The sequence below is a fragment of the Syngnathus leptorhynchus genome, chromosome 5 (genome assembly GCF_054491065.1).
Source record: "Syngnathus leptorhynchus isolate UIUO chromosome 5, UIUO_Slep, whole genome shotgun sequence".
Taxonomy (NCBI): domain Eukaryota; kingdom Metazoa; phylum Chordata; class Actinopteri; order Syngnathiformes; family Syngnathidae; genus Syngnathus; species Syngnathus leptorhynchus.
In genome coordinates this window covers 10,740,457-10,751,700 of record NC_141199.1, presented here as the reverse complement: position 1 = coordinate 10,751,700, position 11,244 = coordinate 10,740,457, and the positions used below count along the sequence as shown (strand labels likewise).

The 11,244-nt window shown below is 40.3% G+C and overlaps 3 protein-coding genes across 4 annotated transcripts; 1 reads left to right on the top strand and 2 right to left on the bottom strand.

The window, feature by feature from the left end:
* Positions 1-16: 16 nt before the first annotated feature.
* LOC147056868 (ecto-ADP-ribosyltransferase 5-like) lies at positions 17-2,470 on the bottom strand. 2 transcript variants are annotated; one of them, XM_085912121.1, is made up of 3 exons: positions 2,140-2,470; positions 1,566-1,680; positions 17-1,481 (listed from the first exon to the last, which is right to left on the bottom strand). In XM_085912121.1, the coding sequence occupies exons 1-3, from the start codon at positions 2,142-2,144 to the stop codon at positions 612-614; spliced, it is 990 nt and encodes a 329-aa protein (XP_085768247.1). In that variant the 5' UTR covers positions 2,145-2,470; the 3' UTR covers positions 17-611. The 2 variants fall into 2 exon arrangements, with proteins under 2 accessions (XP_085768247.1, XP_085768246.1); XM_085912120.1 differs by having other exon boundaries at positions 1,566-2,468.
* Positions 2,471-2,490: 20 nt separating this feature from the next.
* ftr84 (finTRIM family, member 84) lies at positions 2,491-5,661 on the bottom strand. Its single transcript, XM_085912119.1, has 7 exons — positions 5,017-5,661; positions 4,566-4,661; positions 4,227-4,460; positions 3,891-4,047; positions 3,761-3,817; positions 3,203-3,256; positions 2,491-3,034 (listed from the first exon to the last, which is right to left on the bottom strand). Exons 1-7 carry the CDS (start codon positions 5,659-5,661, stop codon positions 2,493-2,495), a joined length of 1,785 nt encoding a protein of 594 aa, XP_085768245.1. The 3' UTR covers positions 2,491-2,492.
* A 2,163-nt stretch (positions 5,662-7,824) lies between these two features.
* tppp2 (tubulin polymerization-promoting protein family member 2) lies at positions 7,825-11,035 on the top strand. The gene is made up of 4 exons (XM_085912336.1): positions 7,825-7,932; positions 8,589-8,792; positions 9,530-9,683; positions 9,890-11,035. Exons 2-4 carry the CDS (start codon positions 8,602-8,604, stop codon positions 10,079-10,081), a joined length of 537 nt encoding a protein of 178 aa, XP_085768462.1. The 5' UTR covers positions 7,825-7,932; positions 8,589-8,601; the 3' UTR covers positions 10,082-11,035.
* The last annotated feature ends 209 nt before the right edge of the window (positions 11,036-11,244 follow it).

Sequence of the window (11,244 nt, the reverse complement as noted above, 5' to 3'; positions counted from 1 at the left end):
AATAAAAGAGAACATATTATGGAAATGCAGTCTTTATTAATTGACTTTTATAATGTACTTTGTGTTGTTATTTGAAATATTTGGTGTGACTCATCATGAATGTCTGACACGTACAGACAAGCTTCATAAAAACATTAACAAATACAAAAAAAGAGAATCAATGATGATTATGAAGGAAGAACACAACATACCGTATTTTCCGGACTACAAGGCGCACCGGACTATGAGGCGCACCTTCAATGAATGGCCCATTTTAAAACTTTGTCCTTATATAAGGCGCACCGGACTATAAAGTGCACCATTAATGCATCATATCAGATTTTTAATCCAAATCAAATCGTTCTCTATTGTATCATTTTTATTTCAATTTCAGACGTAACAAATTACTTAATAATCACAAAATAATGATCATAGACTTTTTGATTCATGATTCATAGTCTTCAGCGGGCCACTTATGATTGATTTCATGACACAATGCTTCGGGACAGTTTAAATTTAGGAATTGGGTCCATATACAAGGCGCACCGGACTATCAGGAGCACTGGCGGTTTTTGAGAAAATTGTAGGTTTTTAGGTGCGCCTTATAGTCCGGAAAATACGGTAAATGAAATTTATCCAACAGTAAACGAGGGAGCTTTCATAACCACCTCAGCATGCCAGTAGTTTACAGGTTGGAAATAATAAATACTCTGCTGATGAGTTTTCTTTTGATTTGCCCTCACAATTATGACAGAGAATATAAGATAGAGAGTGATGGCAAAAGTGACAATGGCAATCCACCACAATCCTTCTTCTGGAGCTACAGATATTGGATGTAACATCTGTCTCTCTGTATCATACACACAGTCAAGGTTGCTGTCCAACATGTAGGTGACGTTACAGTCCTCAGTCATGTCAGGGTGGACACCAGACACTTTAAAGACCTCATATGGAGGAATCAATACCTGATGATTCATTTCCAGCGCAGAGTAATGGTTGATGTCGGCACCGAAACACGTGTTCATCTCAAAACACGTGGAGCTCCTTTCAAGGCTCCTTTTATCAGAAGCTAACGTAAAGGAGCCAAACCGGACTTGCTTGTTAGAAATGTCCACATGTAAAGGTCTTTGTGTTCGGTAGTTGGCTTTGAGACATGTCACTTGACTGTGTTTCAAAACCTGAATGGCTTCACTCAGAGAAGAATAAAGCTTTGAATGAATAGAAATGGTTTCATTTTTGCTCCTTTGATGTCCACTTACTTGCCCAGTGTTTAATTTATTGTTGGAATGCTTATCCAAAGACTTTGTATACATGTATATGGCCACAGTATGCCGTTTCTCAATGTAGGCGTGGGCTGGCTTTCGAGCCTTTTCTTCTGCATCGCTCCAAGCCTGACTGAAGTTTGTATCCGATGCCATTGTCTTTACAGCCATAGCATCAGTCAATACAATGGGTTTTGTATTGCAGCCGTATCCCCTGGAGTCGTTGGCCTGTATTGAATCCTCAACAAAAGGAAACATTGTGGCTTAGCATTTATCCACTAGATGGCAACACAGCATTCTCTTTGAGAAATTTCATAAAATTACCTTTTCGGAAATGTACTGGCAGTGGGGTAGAAGATAGATGACGACAGACACCAGCAGGCAGGTTAGGAGAAGAAAGGTAGTAATGACCCATGCTAGGTTCCCCTGCCAAGTACAACTGGAAAGGAAAAACATAACTGAGGACTGAATACAAAATAAAGGCCTTCAAAAAAATACAGCATTTTTTCAGTGTATTTTTGTAACACTTATTCAAAGAGAGGAAAAACTCCTTTGACATTTTCAAAGGAGACTATCACGCGCACACACACGCACACACACACAAAGGTCAACCACTTTACAACCTTGCATTGAGAAAAATTTTCCCAAAGCAAAAGTTAAGCCCTGTCATGCACTCACTAAACAATGAAGATATTTCCTAATGAAACACATTTTTTTTGGTTTTCAACTGAAACTGCACCTACATTTTGATAGATAACCGTAATAGTATTTGTGAAAATTACATTCTCTATTTGCTTCATTTCAATTCTTGAATCATAAGTTGATCGATCCGCATTATGCGTCACAAATCCGATATTGTTTGCTTAGTAACTCATACATAATTCAATGCAGGCCTTACCCCATTAAGAGAAGCACGTAGGTGGTCTCCCCCACCTTAGTTCTGAGACAAAACTTGCTTTTCAGCGTGGTACTCTTAGTTTTAATTTTGTTTTAACTCAACACCCTGCCAAACTGGATCTGCTAGTACAGCCACACCCTGTGCTGCAATGATGAAGTCAGCGTCTAGTTCGGAATCTTATCTAAACTTTGTAAAATCAACTGTTTGGTGAAAAGGAGAGGACTGAACACTAGCAATCAGATTTTTCTTATGAAGCTGTCACGATGAAATGATTGCACATATTTTAAAATGATAAGATTACTAATACAGCATGCACTGCACAACATAAAATAATTTGACCATATTTGAGTATTTTAGTAAGGTGTGGGACTTTGTTTGAGTTGACAAAGGGTAACTGATGAGCCTACACCAAAGCCCGCATACAAAGGTTCGCTGAAGCGAGCTTTAAATCTATGGATGAGCTCCATCCTTTCTGAGACAGAGTAAAATGCCACCGTGTTGCCGCCATAGTCCAGGTACACGCCGATTCGTGACGCTCGAGGTGCATTGGCGAGGTCAAAGTCTGCTTTATTGTGCCACGCGGAATATCCCGAGTCGGAGCAGAGAAGACTCCAAGACTTGTTGTTGTAGCCCAGCAGGCTGTGTGAGTTCTTCCCCTTGCGACTGATGCTTTTGTAGGCCACCCCAAGGGAAAACTCGCCACTCCACTCAGCTTCCCAGTAAAATCTGAAGCCACTAAGTGGCTCCTTGCACAACACTTGGGAGAAGCCATCAAAGCGCTCCGGATGATCAGAATAAAACTGGACTGTCTTCTTCCTGGTGACCTTCTGGTTTCCATCTGACAGGACCAGCTCTTTATAGGCTGTATTGGCATCGAAGGACATCTTACAGGCATCTGAGAGCAAACACATTCCTTCACTTAACTGCAATCAACAATCACAATTAACCCATATCAATCCATGATAGTAGTTATAGATAGGGCCAGAGAGAGTAACATGATGATGATTCTCAGGGCAGCGTTGGGCCAACACTTGAAGGTAAGGTTGAACAATGAACTACTTACATCTCAAGAAGTCTGATCTTGTTTTTGGCTCCTGAAAATCCACTCTGTTAGGAACTGTTGCAGCAAGAGAATATGAAACATTTACTGTGATAAATTGAGATCAAATGAGCCCATTTTCCTAAACAAAAGAATCAACACAATGCTTTGTGCAATTTATTTTAAACAACTGTAAAGTCCCCCTTTCAAATTGTGCCTCATTTTGGAGTAACATTCAATTTTGATGGCTAAGCAACACATTAAAACCATTTTGTAAAGGTCAAATGTTCAGCCCGTCCAGTATCCAGTTCCCCCAGGTACCTGAATGTAGCACCAACAGAGTACCACATTTTTGTTGGGCCACTGTGATAGTGGTTGTAATGATCAAACAACAAAAACAAGTCATGAGCAATGCAAGAAGTTAATTAGCATAGTGAAGACACATTTTATGGAACAGATTTCTTGGGAGAAAATGAAGCAAGCAAATATCATACCACGTGAATTTTTCACAATTTGTTTTGTCTTCACATATGTATTTGCTCAATCATATCACTATAACTTGATGTTTTGGTTTACACGTACCTTTGATTCGCTTGTCTCCATTTCTTGGCAAAAGGATGTACACAGGTGTTTCGCTTACTGTTAAAAGGAGGAAAATGACATTTGTCTGCTGCACAGTGAGCAGCAAACACAATGTTTTTGGGGGACAAACCTGTTTTGGAGATTTTACTGAGTTCTTTTTTACAGATATCATCAAGATGTTCCTTCATTTCTAAGGCTGTTTTGCTCATCTCGCTGAAAGAGAACTGAGGGTTGATGAGCACTTTGGGTACCATGGCTTCTGGAGCAACGCACAGAGTTGGGAAGTTCTGTTCAACAAAACAAGACAAGAGTTACACAATCAAGTAAAAATAATAAAAAAAAAAACAAGGAAAAAATATTAAAGCACTTAAACTGAAACATTTCACAGTGCTACATTTTGGGTAATTGAAAAGAACTCCATTGACCAAATTCTGAAATTATTCCGAAATAAATGACAATTGGTGACCTGCAGGAAGTGAATGTTGTCTTCTGTTTCAAGAATCTGCCTCAGCTCTGCATCTCTTCTCTGCAGCTCCATTATCTCCTGTTCCAGACGCTCCACATAGCCATCAGCTTGGGACATAGCCGCCTGCATGTTGGCTGTTATCATCTGATGGATTTCAGCCTTCCAGCGTTCCACTGCTTGTAGCATCTCATGGAACGTCTTATCACTCTCGACTTGGGCCCGCTGGGCACAGCTCTAACAGACAGGTAAGGTCACTTTGTCAGAATGTTTAAGGTACATAAAAATATAATTTTGGAATGACTTGCTATCTATCAGAGTGTTAAGCTTGACTGGTCTTACTTTGAGAACATCAACATTATGCTTGAGCTCCTGCAGCTCTTTCATCCTCTCCTGAATTATGTGCTGGACCTCAGACTGTGTCACCACCAGAACTTTCTGGCAGAAAAAAAGGATAAAAAGAAAGACTTTATAAATCCCATCTCTTCCTACTTTGGAGCTACTGTAGGCTGACCATATGAAGGTTTTGGGGGGTTCAGTATGACATTTTACTTTAACAAACAGGGTGATCTAGAAGTCTTGTGTATGGTTCATGAAACATATTTGAAGCTTCATTTTCCCGTTACTAATTTTAGATGTCTCCAATTTTTGTTTAATTTGACCAACAAAGTGAGTAAGGTCTGAATCAGTACTGTTTCGTGTAACAATCTTCCTGCCCCAGCCAATGACCAGACCGTCCTAATCTCCAGCAGCTTCTGTGGAAGTGCCTTTTAGTTCACAAGGCCCACTATACCTGTTTGTCGATGCGCTCCTCCTCCGCAGAGGTGATATTGTGGCCGCGGTGCTCTCGAACAGTGCACAAGACACATATGCACATCTGGTCAGAGCGACAGAACAGCTCCAGGCCCTTCTCATGCTGTGGGCAGATCTTCCTGTCCAGGTGGCCCGTTTCATCCACCAGCTTGTGTCGCTTGAAGGTGGACGACTCGTAATGTGGCTTCACGTGCGTTTCACAGTAATAAGCCAAGCACATGAGGCATGACTTGACTGCCTTGTTCCGCCGACCCACGCAGAAATCACAGAAGGACTCCCGGTGCATATAGGGGAAAGGTGTGAGCTCTGGAAGTTGCCGGCGGGGCTCGTGGTAGACATCCGGTAAATTGCGTTTCAGCACTGGTCTCGGCGTGAAGGTTGCTCTGCATTGGGGGCAGCTGTAAACCCCCATGTGGTCAAACTGATCCCAGTAGATCTTGATGCACTCCAAGCAGTAAGTGTCCCCACATGGGATGGTGACCGGGTCTCTGAGTGCATCCACACAGAGAGGACAGATGGCTTCTGGAGGTAAAGGGAAACTCGACTCAGCCATAATGCTTTTAGAACAAATGCGTGTAGACTCTTTTAAGCAAATGTAGATCTCTCTGAATAAATCAAGAAGCATCTGAAGCTGAAGTGACCAAACACGGTGACATCCTGCTTTTTTATGCTGACATTTCGAAAGGGGAGGTTTTGTGTACACTACAAGCAGACAGACTGTCTCCTCACCCACAACTAAGTTTCTTCGTCGTCTGTGTTGAAGTAGCAGTCAGCGACCTTTACACATTTTAGTTTATCCATTGACATACGGGTCAGCAAGAAACTGTACTGTACTTTAGATTTTTGTGGACCCAGAGCACGCTTTTATAAATTCAGAATATATAAAACATTAAAGATAATCCAAGGCAGTGGCAGCTGAAAAAAAAGCACTTAAGATCCATAAACTCCTTCTTGCTGTATACGTATGTTCTTTTTTTTTGTGTTCGGGATATACCCATTTATTGGACATACTGTTTTTTTTCCCTACCATGAAGGCCAGAGGAAATCAATAACAATAAAACAGCTGCAGTAAGCTCTCTCTAGAAGCCAAATTGAATGGAACCCAAATTGATATTATTGCTAACCCTCGCAAGTCCCTGCTATTTACAGTTTTACCGTGTCAAAATGATTGACTGCAAAAAAGATCTTTAAATCAGCAAACCAATAGAGACCCAAGATGTTTGCACTGTGCTGTAAATGAACAGACTCGAAATCGCTGAGTATCAGGTGCACTGTCACGACTTGCTCATTGTGTTTTTATACAGAATTTCTCAGCAAAAGGTTTCTGTGCTTCTAGCTGTTTCCCAGTTTCCATGTGACTGAGCTGGTTGAGTTTCATGATGGTGCGTGTTTTCAAAACAACTCTTGTGTACCATGAACAGAAAACATGCTGTCAGGATGTGGGCACCCACGCAAATAAATGTGGACAAATAATGCAAGGTGACAATATGCAGGATTTAGATGAAGTGTGCATTGTGGGCATTTGACAGCAATTTAGGAAATAATTACTCGCCCTTGTGAAGGAATCTTTCAGTTGGCTCATACAAGTATGAATAATCAGGTGCTTACATTTTGTGAAATCTTGCTGCAGCATACATGGCACAGAACCAAAACAAGTGATGTTGTTGCTGAATCGGTTTTTAGAGGCGTTGCCAAAGTAGAGTATGTAGGTGGAACTTCTTGGATGAGTCACGAGGAACATGTGGCAAATTAGCTGTGATGAGATGGAGGTCTGTCACATGGAGTGGATCCCTCTGATGTGTTTGTGGAAACAAGCAAGAGTCGGCGAGAAGGCGGGCTATGCAAGCATATGTCTAGAAGAGGAAAGAGCGGAGATAATTCTCATAATGATGCTCAAAGGAGGGCAACCCAGCTCTGATGCTCCCATAGGATGCCAAACCAGAGATGACAGGACAGATGGTAGGAAGGGAAGAGAATCCTTTCGGATGATAAGAAAATGAGCAAGTCAAACAGAAAAAAAAACGTTGTCTTATGACCAATACTCAAAACCATTCATCACACTGGGACAAAACAAGCATTCAACTTCCACCATGGTTATAAATGTGTGAAAAGAAAATCACAGCTAAAAACCCTAATAAATGAAACAGTTCGAAGTTGATTCTGGATAAAAGTGGTTTTGACACTACAATAGCTTGACAATACAGCTTTGTGTCCTGTTGCAACACACCTGATGATCAGGATTCTGCAGACCATGGTAATTGGTAATAATAATAATAATAATAATAATAATAATGGGCAATACTTTTTATTTTTTATTTTTTATTAGATTTTGTTATATTCAAGGTTTGTGTCTATAGCTCAGGCTTACCATCATGAAAGAGTGTGATGGGATTTATGGGTCAGCTATGTTGTCAGTGTGCTTTGTCCTTTCGAGGATGACTCTCATCATGTGTAAACAAGCCTACTACTGTCATTGTGACCCAAATAGAAGCTGTCACATATGCATGATGGACAAAATACAAGTACGGTTGTACCGCAGAAAATGCACAGAAAACTGTAGAATAGCAGGTAATACAAATACAGTAGATTAGAATAACTAATAGGGTATACTAACAGCATGTTTTATGAGCCAAAAAGAGACAGAAGCTGAGTGACGATGATGTCACTGATGGTGCTGGGTGGTACTCTCTCCCTCCTCCCCTTCTCTCTTCCTCCTATCCAAGCATCTGCATCGATGTCGTCACCGCTAAAGAGCCTGGGAGTGGCAGAGTGGAGGAAAGGAAGTGGAGGAAAAAAGAGAGAAGGAGGAGGACAAGAAGGTTGAACAGCCGTGAGCGATTTCCGGGATTTCCTTAGAATATCCACGGGCAAGCAATCCTGCAGCCTACAGCACCAGGTACACTTTGTTTTCTTTGCAGTGGATGCCCGGAGGGACAATGCAACAGGGAATACTGCCAGGAGGACATTATTTATATGCCATAGAATTGCACTTTCTTTCCTCCAGCAACATAAATAATATATATGTCAAATAATTTTGAGAAATATATCTTAGTGTTATTTATCTACTTGCTATTACTTTTTGGGCTGTTTCTTTTTATAGTGTGTATGTTTGAATATTCTAGTAAGCTAATTAATCCTGTCATCTATGAGGTGATGTTGATCATGACATCATGTAAGGCAATTCAAAATTGCATCCGACTTTAGATAGGTTTAGATAAGCATAACTGAAACATATACGATGGCTGTATCTATGTCTGTGTCTTGAGCTGAGGGAAAAAAGAAAGCAAACGACCTTCATTTGTTATCCTGCACAGAGTGGGCCGAAGAGGGGCCATTTGTAAATGGGGATGATTGAATTAAACTGGCCTGCGATCATCTTGAGTAACAGAACTGTGATGGATGTGAAACTGCGGCTGCATGCTTCTAAACAATTCTGAGCCAAACAAAATAACCACTTCAACTGATTAACATGCCAATCAAGTTTTCCTTCAACAAAAATTGAGCTGTGGTCTTTTCCATTCCCCAAAATAGTAATTCTATGCGTATCCACAGTGTGTTTGTCAGCATGGCTGAGGGCTCTGTGTCGACAGCAGAGGTGGAGATGTCCTTCCACAAATTTGCCATTCATGGTGACACCAAGGCGACGGGGAAGGAGATGAACGGCAAGAACTTTGCCAAAATCTGCAAGGACTGTCTCATCATTGACGGCAAGAATGTCACCACTACAGATGTTGACATCGTCTTCACCAAAGTCAAGTAATGTTTTCAATGCAGCATTGTTAGCAGACATTTGTAACAGGGCAAATCTAACTTAGTAAAGGATACGTGACATGACAAACCATTAACAGATTTAGTTTAACACGCAATATTCATTTAGTCTGTTGAAAGCAAATGAAGTATCACTCCACAAATCCGATGTGATCCCATGGGATGCTGCTGGCGATGGGAAAATGAAGTTTCAAAATGTTTCATAGACCAGTTGAGTTTATTGCGCCCTCGAGATAGCACTCTCTGTTCGCCTTTGAGCCGAAAGCACGCTCACTTGCCATTTCCGAAACACCTTTCTTTAAACCAATAGTGCCATTTAAAGAAATAAAAAAATTCAACTGTTTTATGAAGCATTTAAAAGAAAAGCAAATACCCTGACCTACACCATCAGATATGATTAAAACCTAAAGCAAGTTCTCCTCCCACAAAGAAGAAATCTATCTTGCCAGCAGGCTGTGACTTGCCATCCCTTGATCTAAATTCATGTGTTTATTAAAACGTGATTCTTATGTGGAATGCCACCAGGATAGGATAATGGTAATTGCAAATCACAGAAATCATTTGAACACATGCAGGTGCCGCACAAAGATTACATTGACTATTTAAAGAACCTGTTGCAATTTCACATTCCTGCATTACATAAAGAATCTGATGGTATATCCGTCCTCTGGCACTCGAAAGATTTTTCTCAGAGGAGCCTATAACGGTATTACATGTTTCCTCAGGTCCAAGTCAGCTCGTGTAATCACATTTGAGCAGTTCATCATGGCCTTGACTGAGCTGGGCCCGAAGCGCTTCAAAGGCAAGAGTAAAGAGGAAGCTCTCCAGCTCCTCTATGGGCTCATTGTTGGCAAGGAGCCTGCCAATGCTGGAATCACTGTGAGTACATTGTCATTAGTTCCACTGCACTCATGCCTCCTTCTGCAGATGAAGAGCTTGGTGCTCCACATGAGGCACAACCGAGTGGATGAGACAACACGTGCTTACCAATTTCAGTCAAATCAAACAATGTTACAATCGCAGTGATGTGACTGAGAAATTACCTTGTGTGTGTAAATTATTTGATGATTTTATTGTTTGATTAGAGAACAGCAAAGGCAGCGGCTGTGGACAGACTGACCGACACGTCCAAGTACACAGGAACACACAAGGAGCGATTTGATGATTCGGGAAAAGGAAAGGGAAAACTTGGTCGAGAGGACATCCCAGACAGTAGTGGTTATGTTGCATCTTACAAGGGAAGCGGCACTTATGATGACAAAGTGAAGGAATCCTAATCCTGAAGACACACATATGATTTTGGTTTGTCTATATTTTCAGGTAATATGGCAAGCGTATAAATTGAATTTGTGCTTAACTTTGTGCCTTGTTATGCAATTCTCAAACATGAATAGCTCTTCCAAAAATTCATACATTGCATTGCTTGTCACCTTGTCAATTGATCACTATTTATCCCATTTACATCATTGAAAAAAAGGGATAACAGGAAATAATTCATGTCATAAAAAATTCTAAATATCAAATTGGCTATCTTTGCCAAAGATGAGAGATTTTTGTTGATATGCCAAAGAAAAACTGCTTTAATACTGCGTGTCATACTAATCTGCAGCTAACAATACATATATGGTCCCTTGAGGTTGTGAGTAGAATGGGGAAGGGAATAACACATATCAGTGTACTGCTTGATTGCCATCATCATTGACACAATAGGTCTGAAACTGTTGTCTTTTAATGACATTTAGGAGCAAGAGTGGCACAATAAAAAGAGAAGTGCACAATATTTGTCTAGATTGCTCCTCCTTGGATGCCAAAATTGAGTGCTCATATGTCTGTGCGTCTGCATCTCAATATAGCCTAAAGTAACCTGATAAACAGCACCTGATAAAAATCCTTTCCTTTCACATCCGTGGCATATGATTAAAATTAAAGTTTAACTAGCGTACAGTATATTATGTTTATATTCAAGAAAAGTGGGGGAAATGCACATTACTATACTTAATTCATGTGCTATCAACAATTAAGTACCCAGTGTAGTAGAGTTAAAAGATATTGAATGACTCGATTTACCTTTTTATCGCCACACTTAAGCAATCAAGTTGAGCTCTCAATACTGTCTTTGCAAAAGGATTGCATATTACTAATATAGATTTTATGGATATGCAGCATGTAGGATTTAGACCTAATAAATGAAAATTGCTTGTGGAACAAAGTAGCACCATTGCAGTGTTACGGCTAGACTGATTGTAATTAAGTAAAAATTCAATAAAGTAATTACTTTTACAACATTAAAACTGGCACTGTTCCATTTGTTACTATGCTGATTCATCTATTTTCCATTTACACCCCCCACCTCAGAACTTTATTTAAAAGTACAGCGCTGGACACAAAGCTTTTTCTTTTTTATTTTGATAGAAGTTGTTTTGATGTAAAAGGACAATGT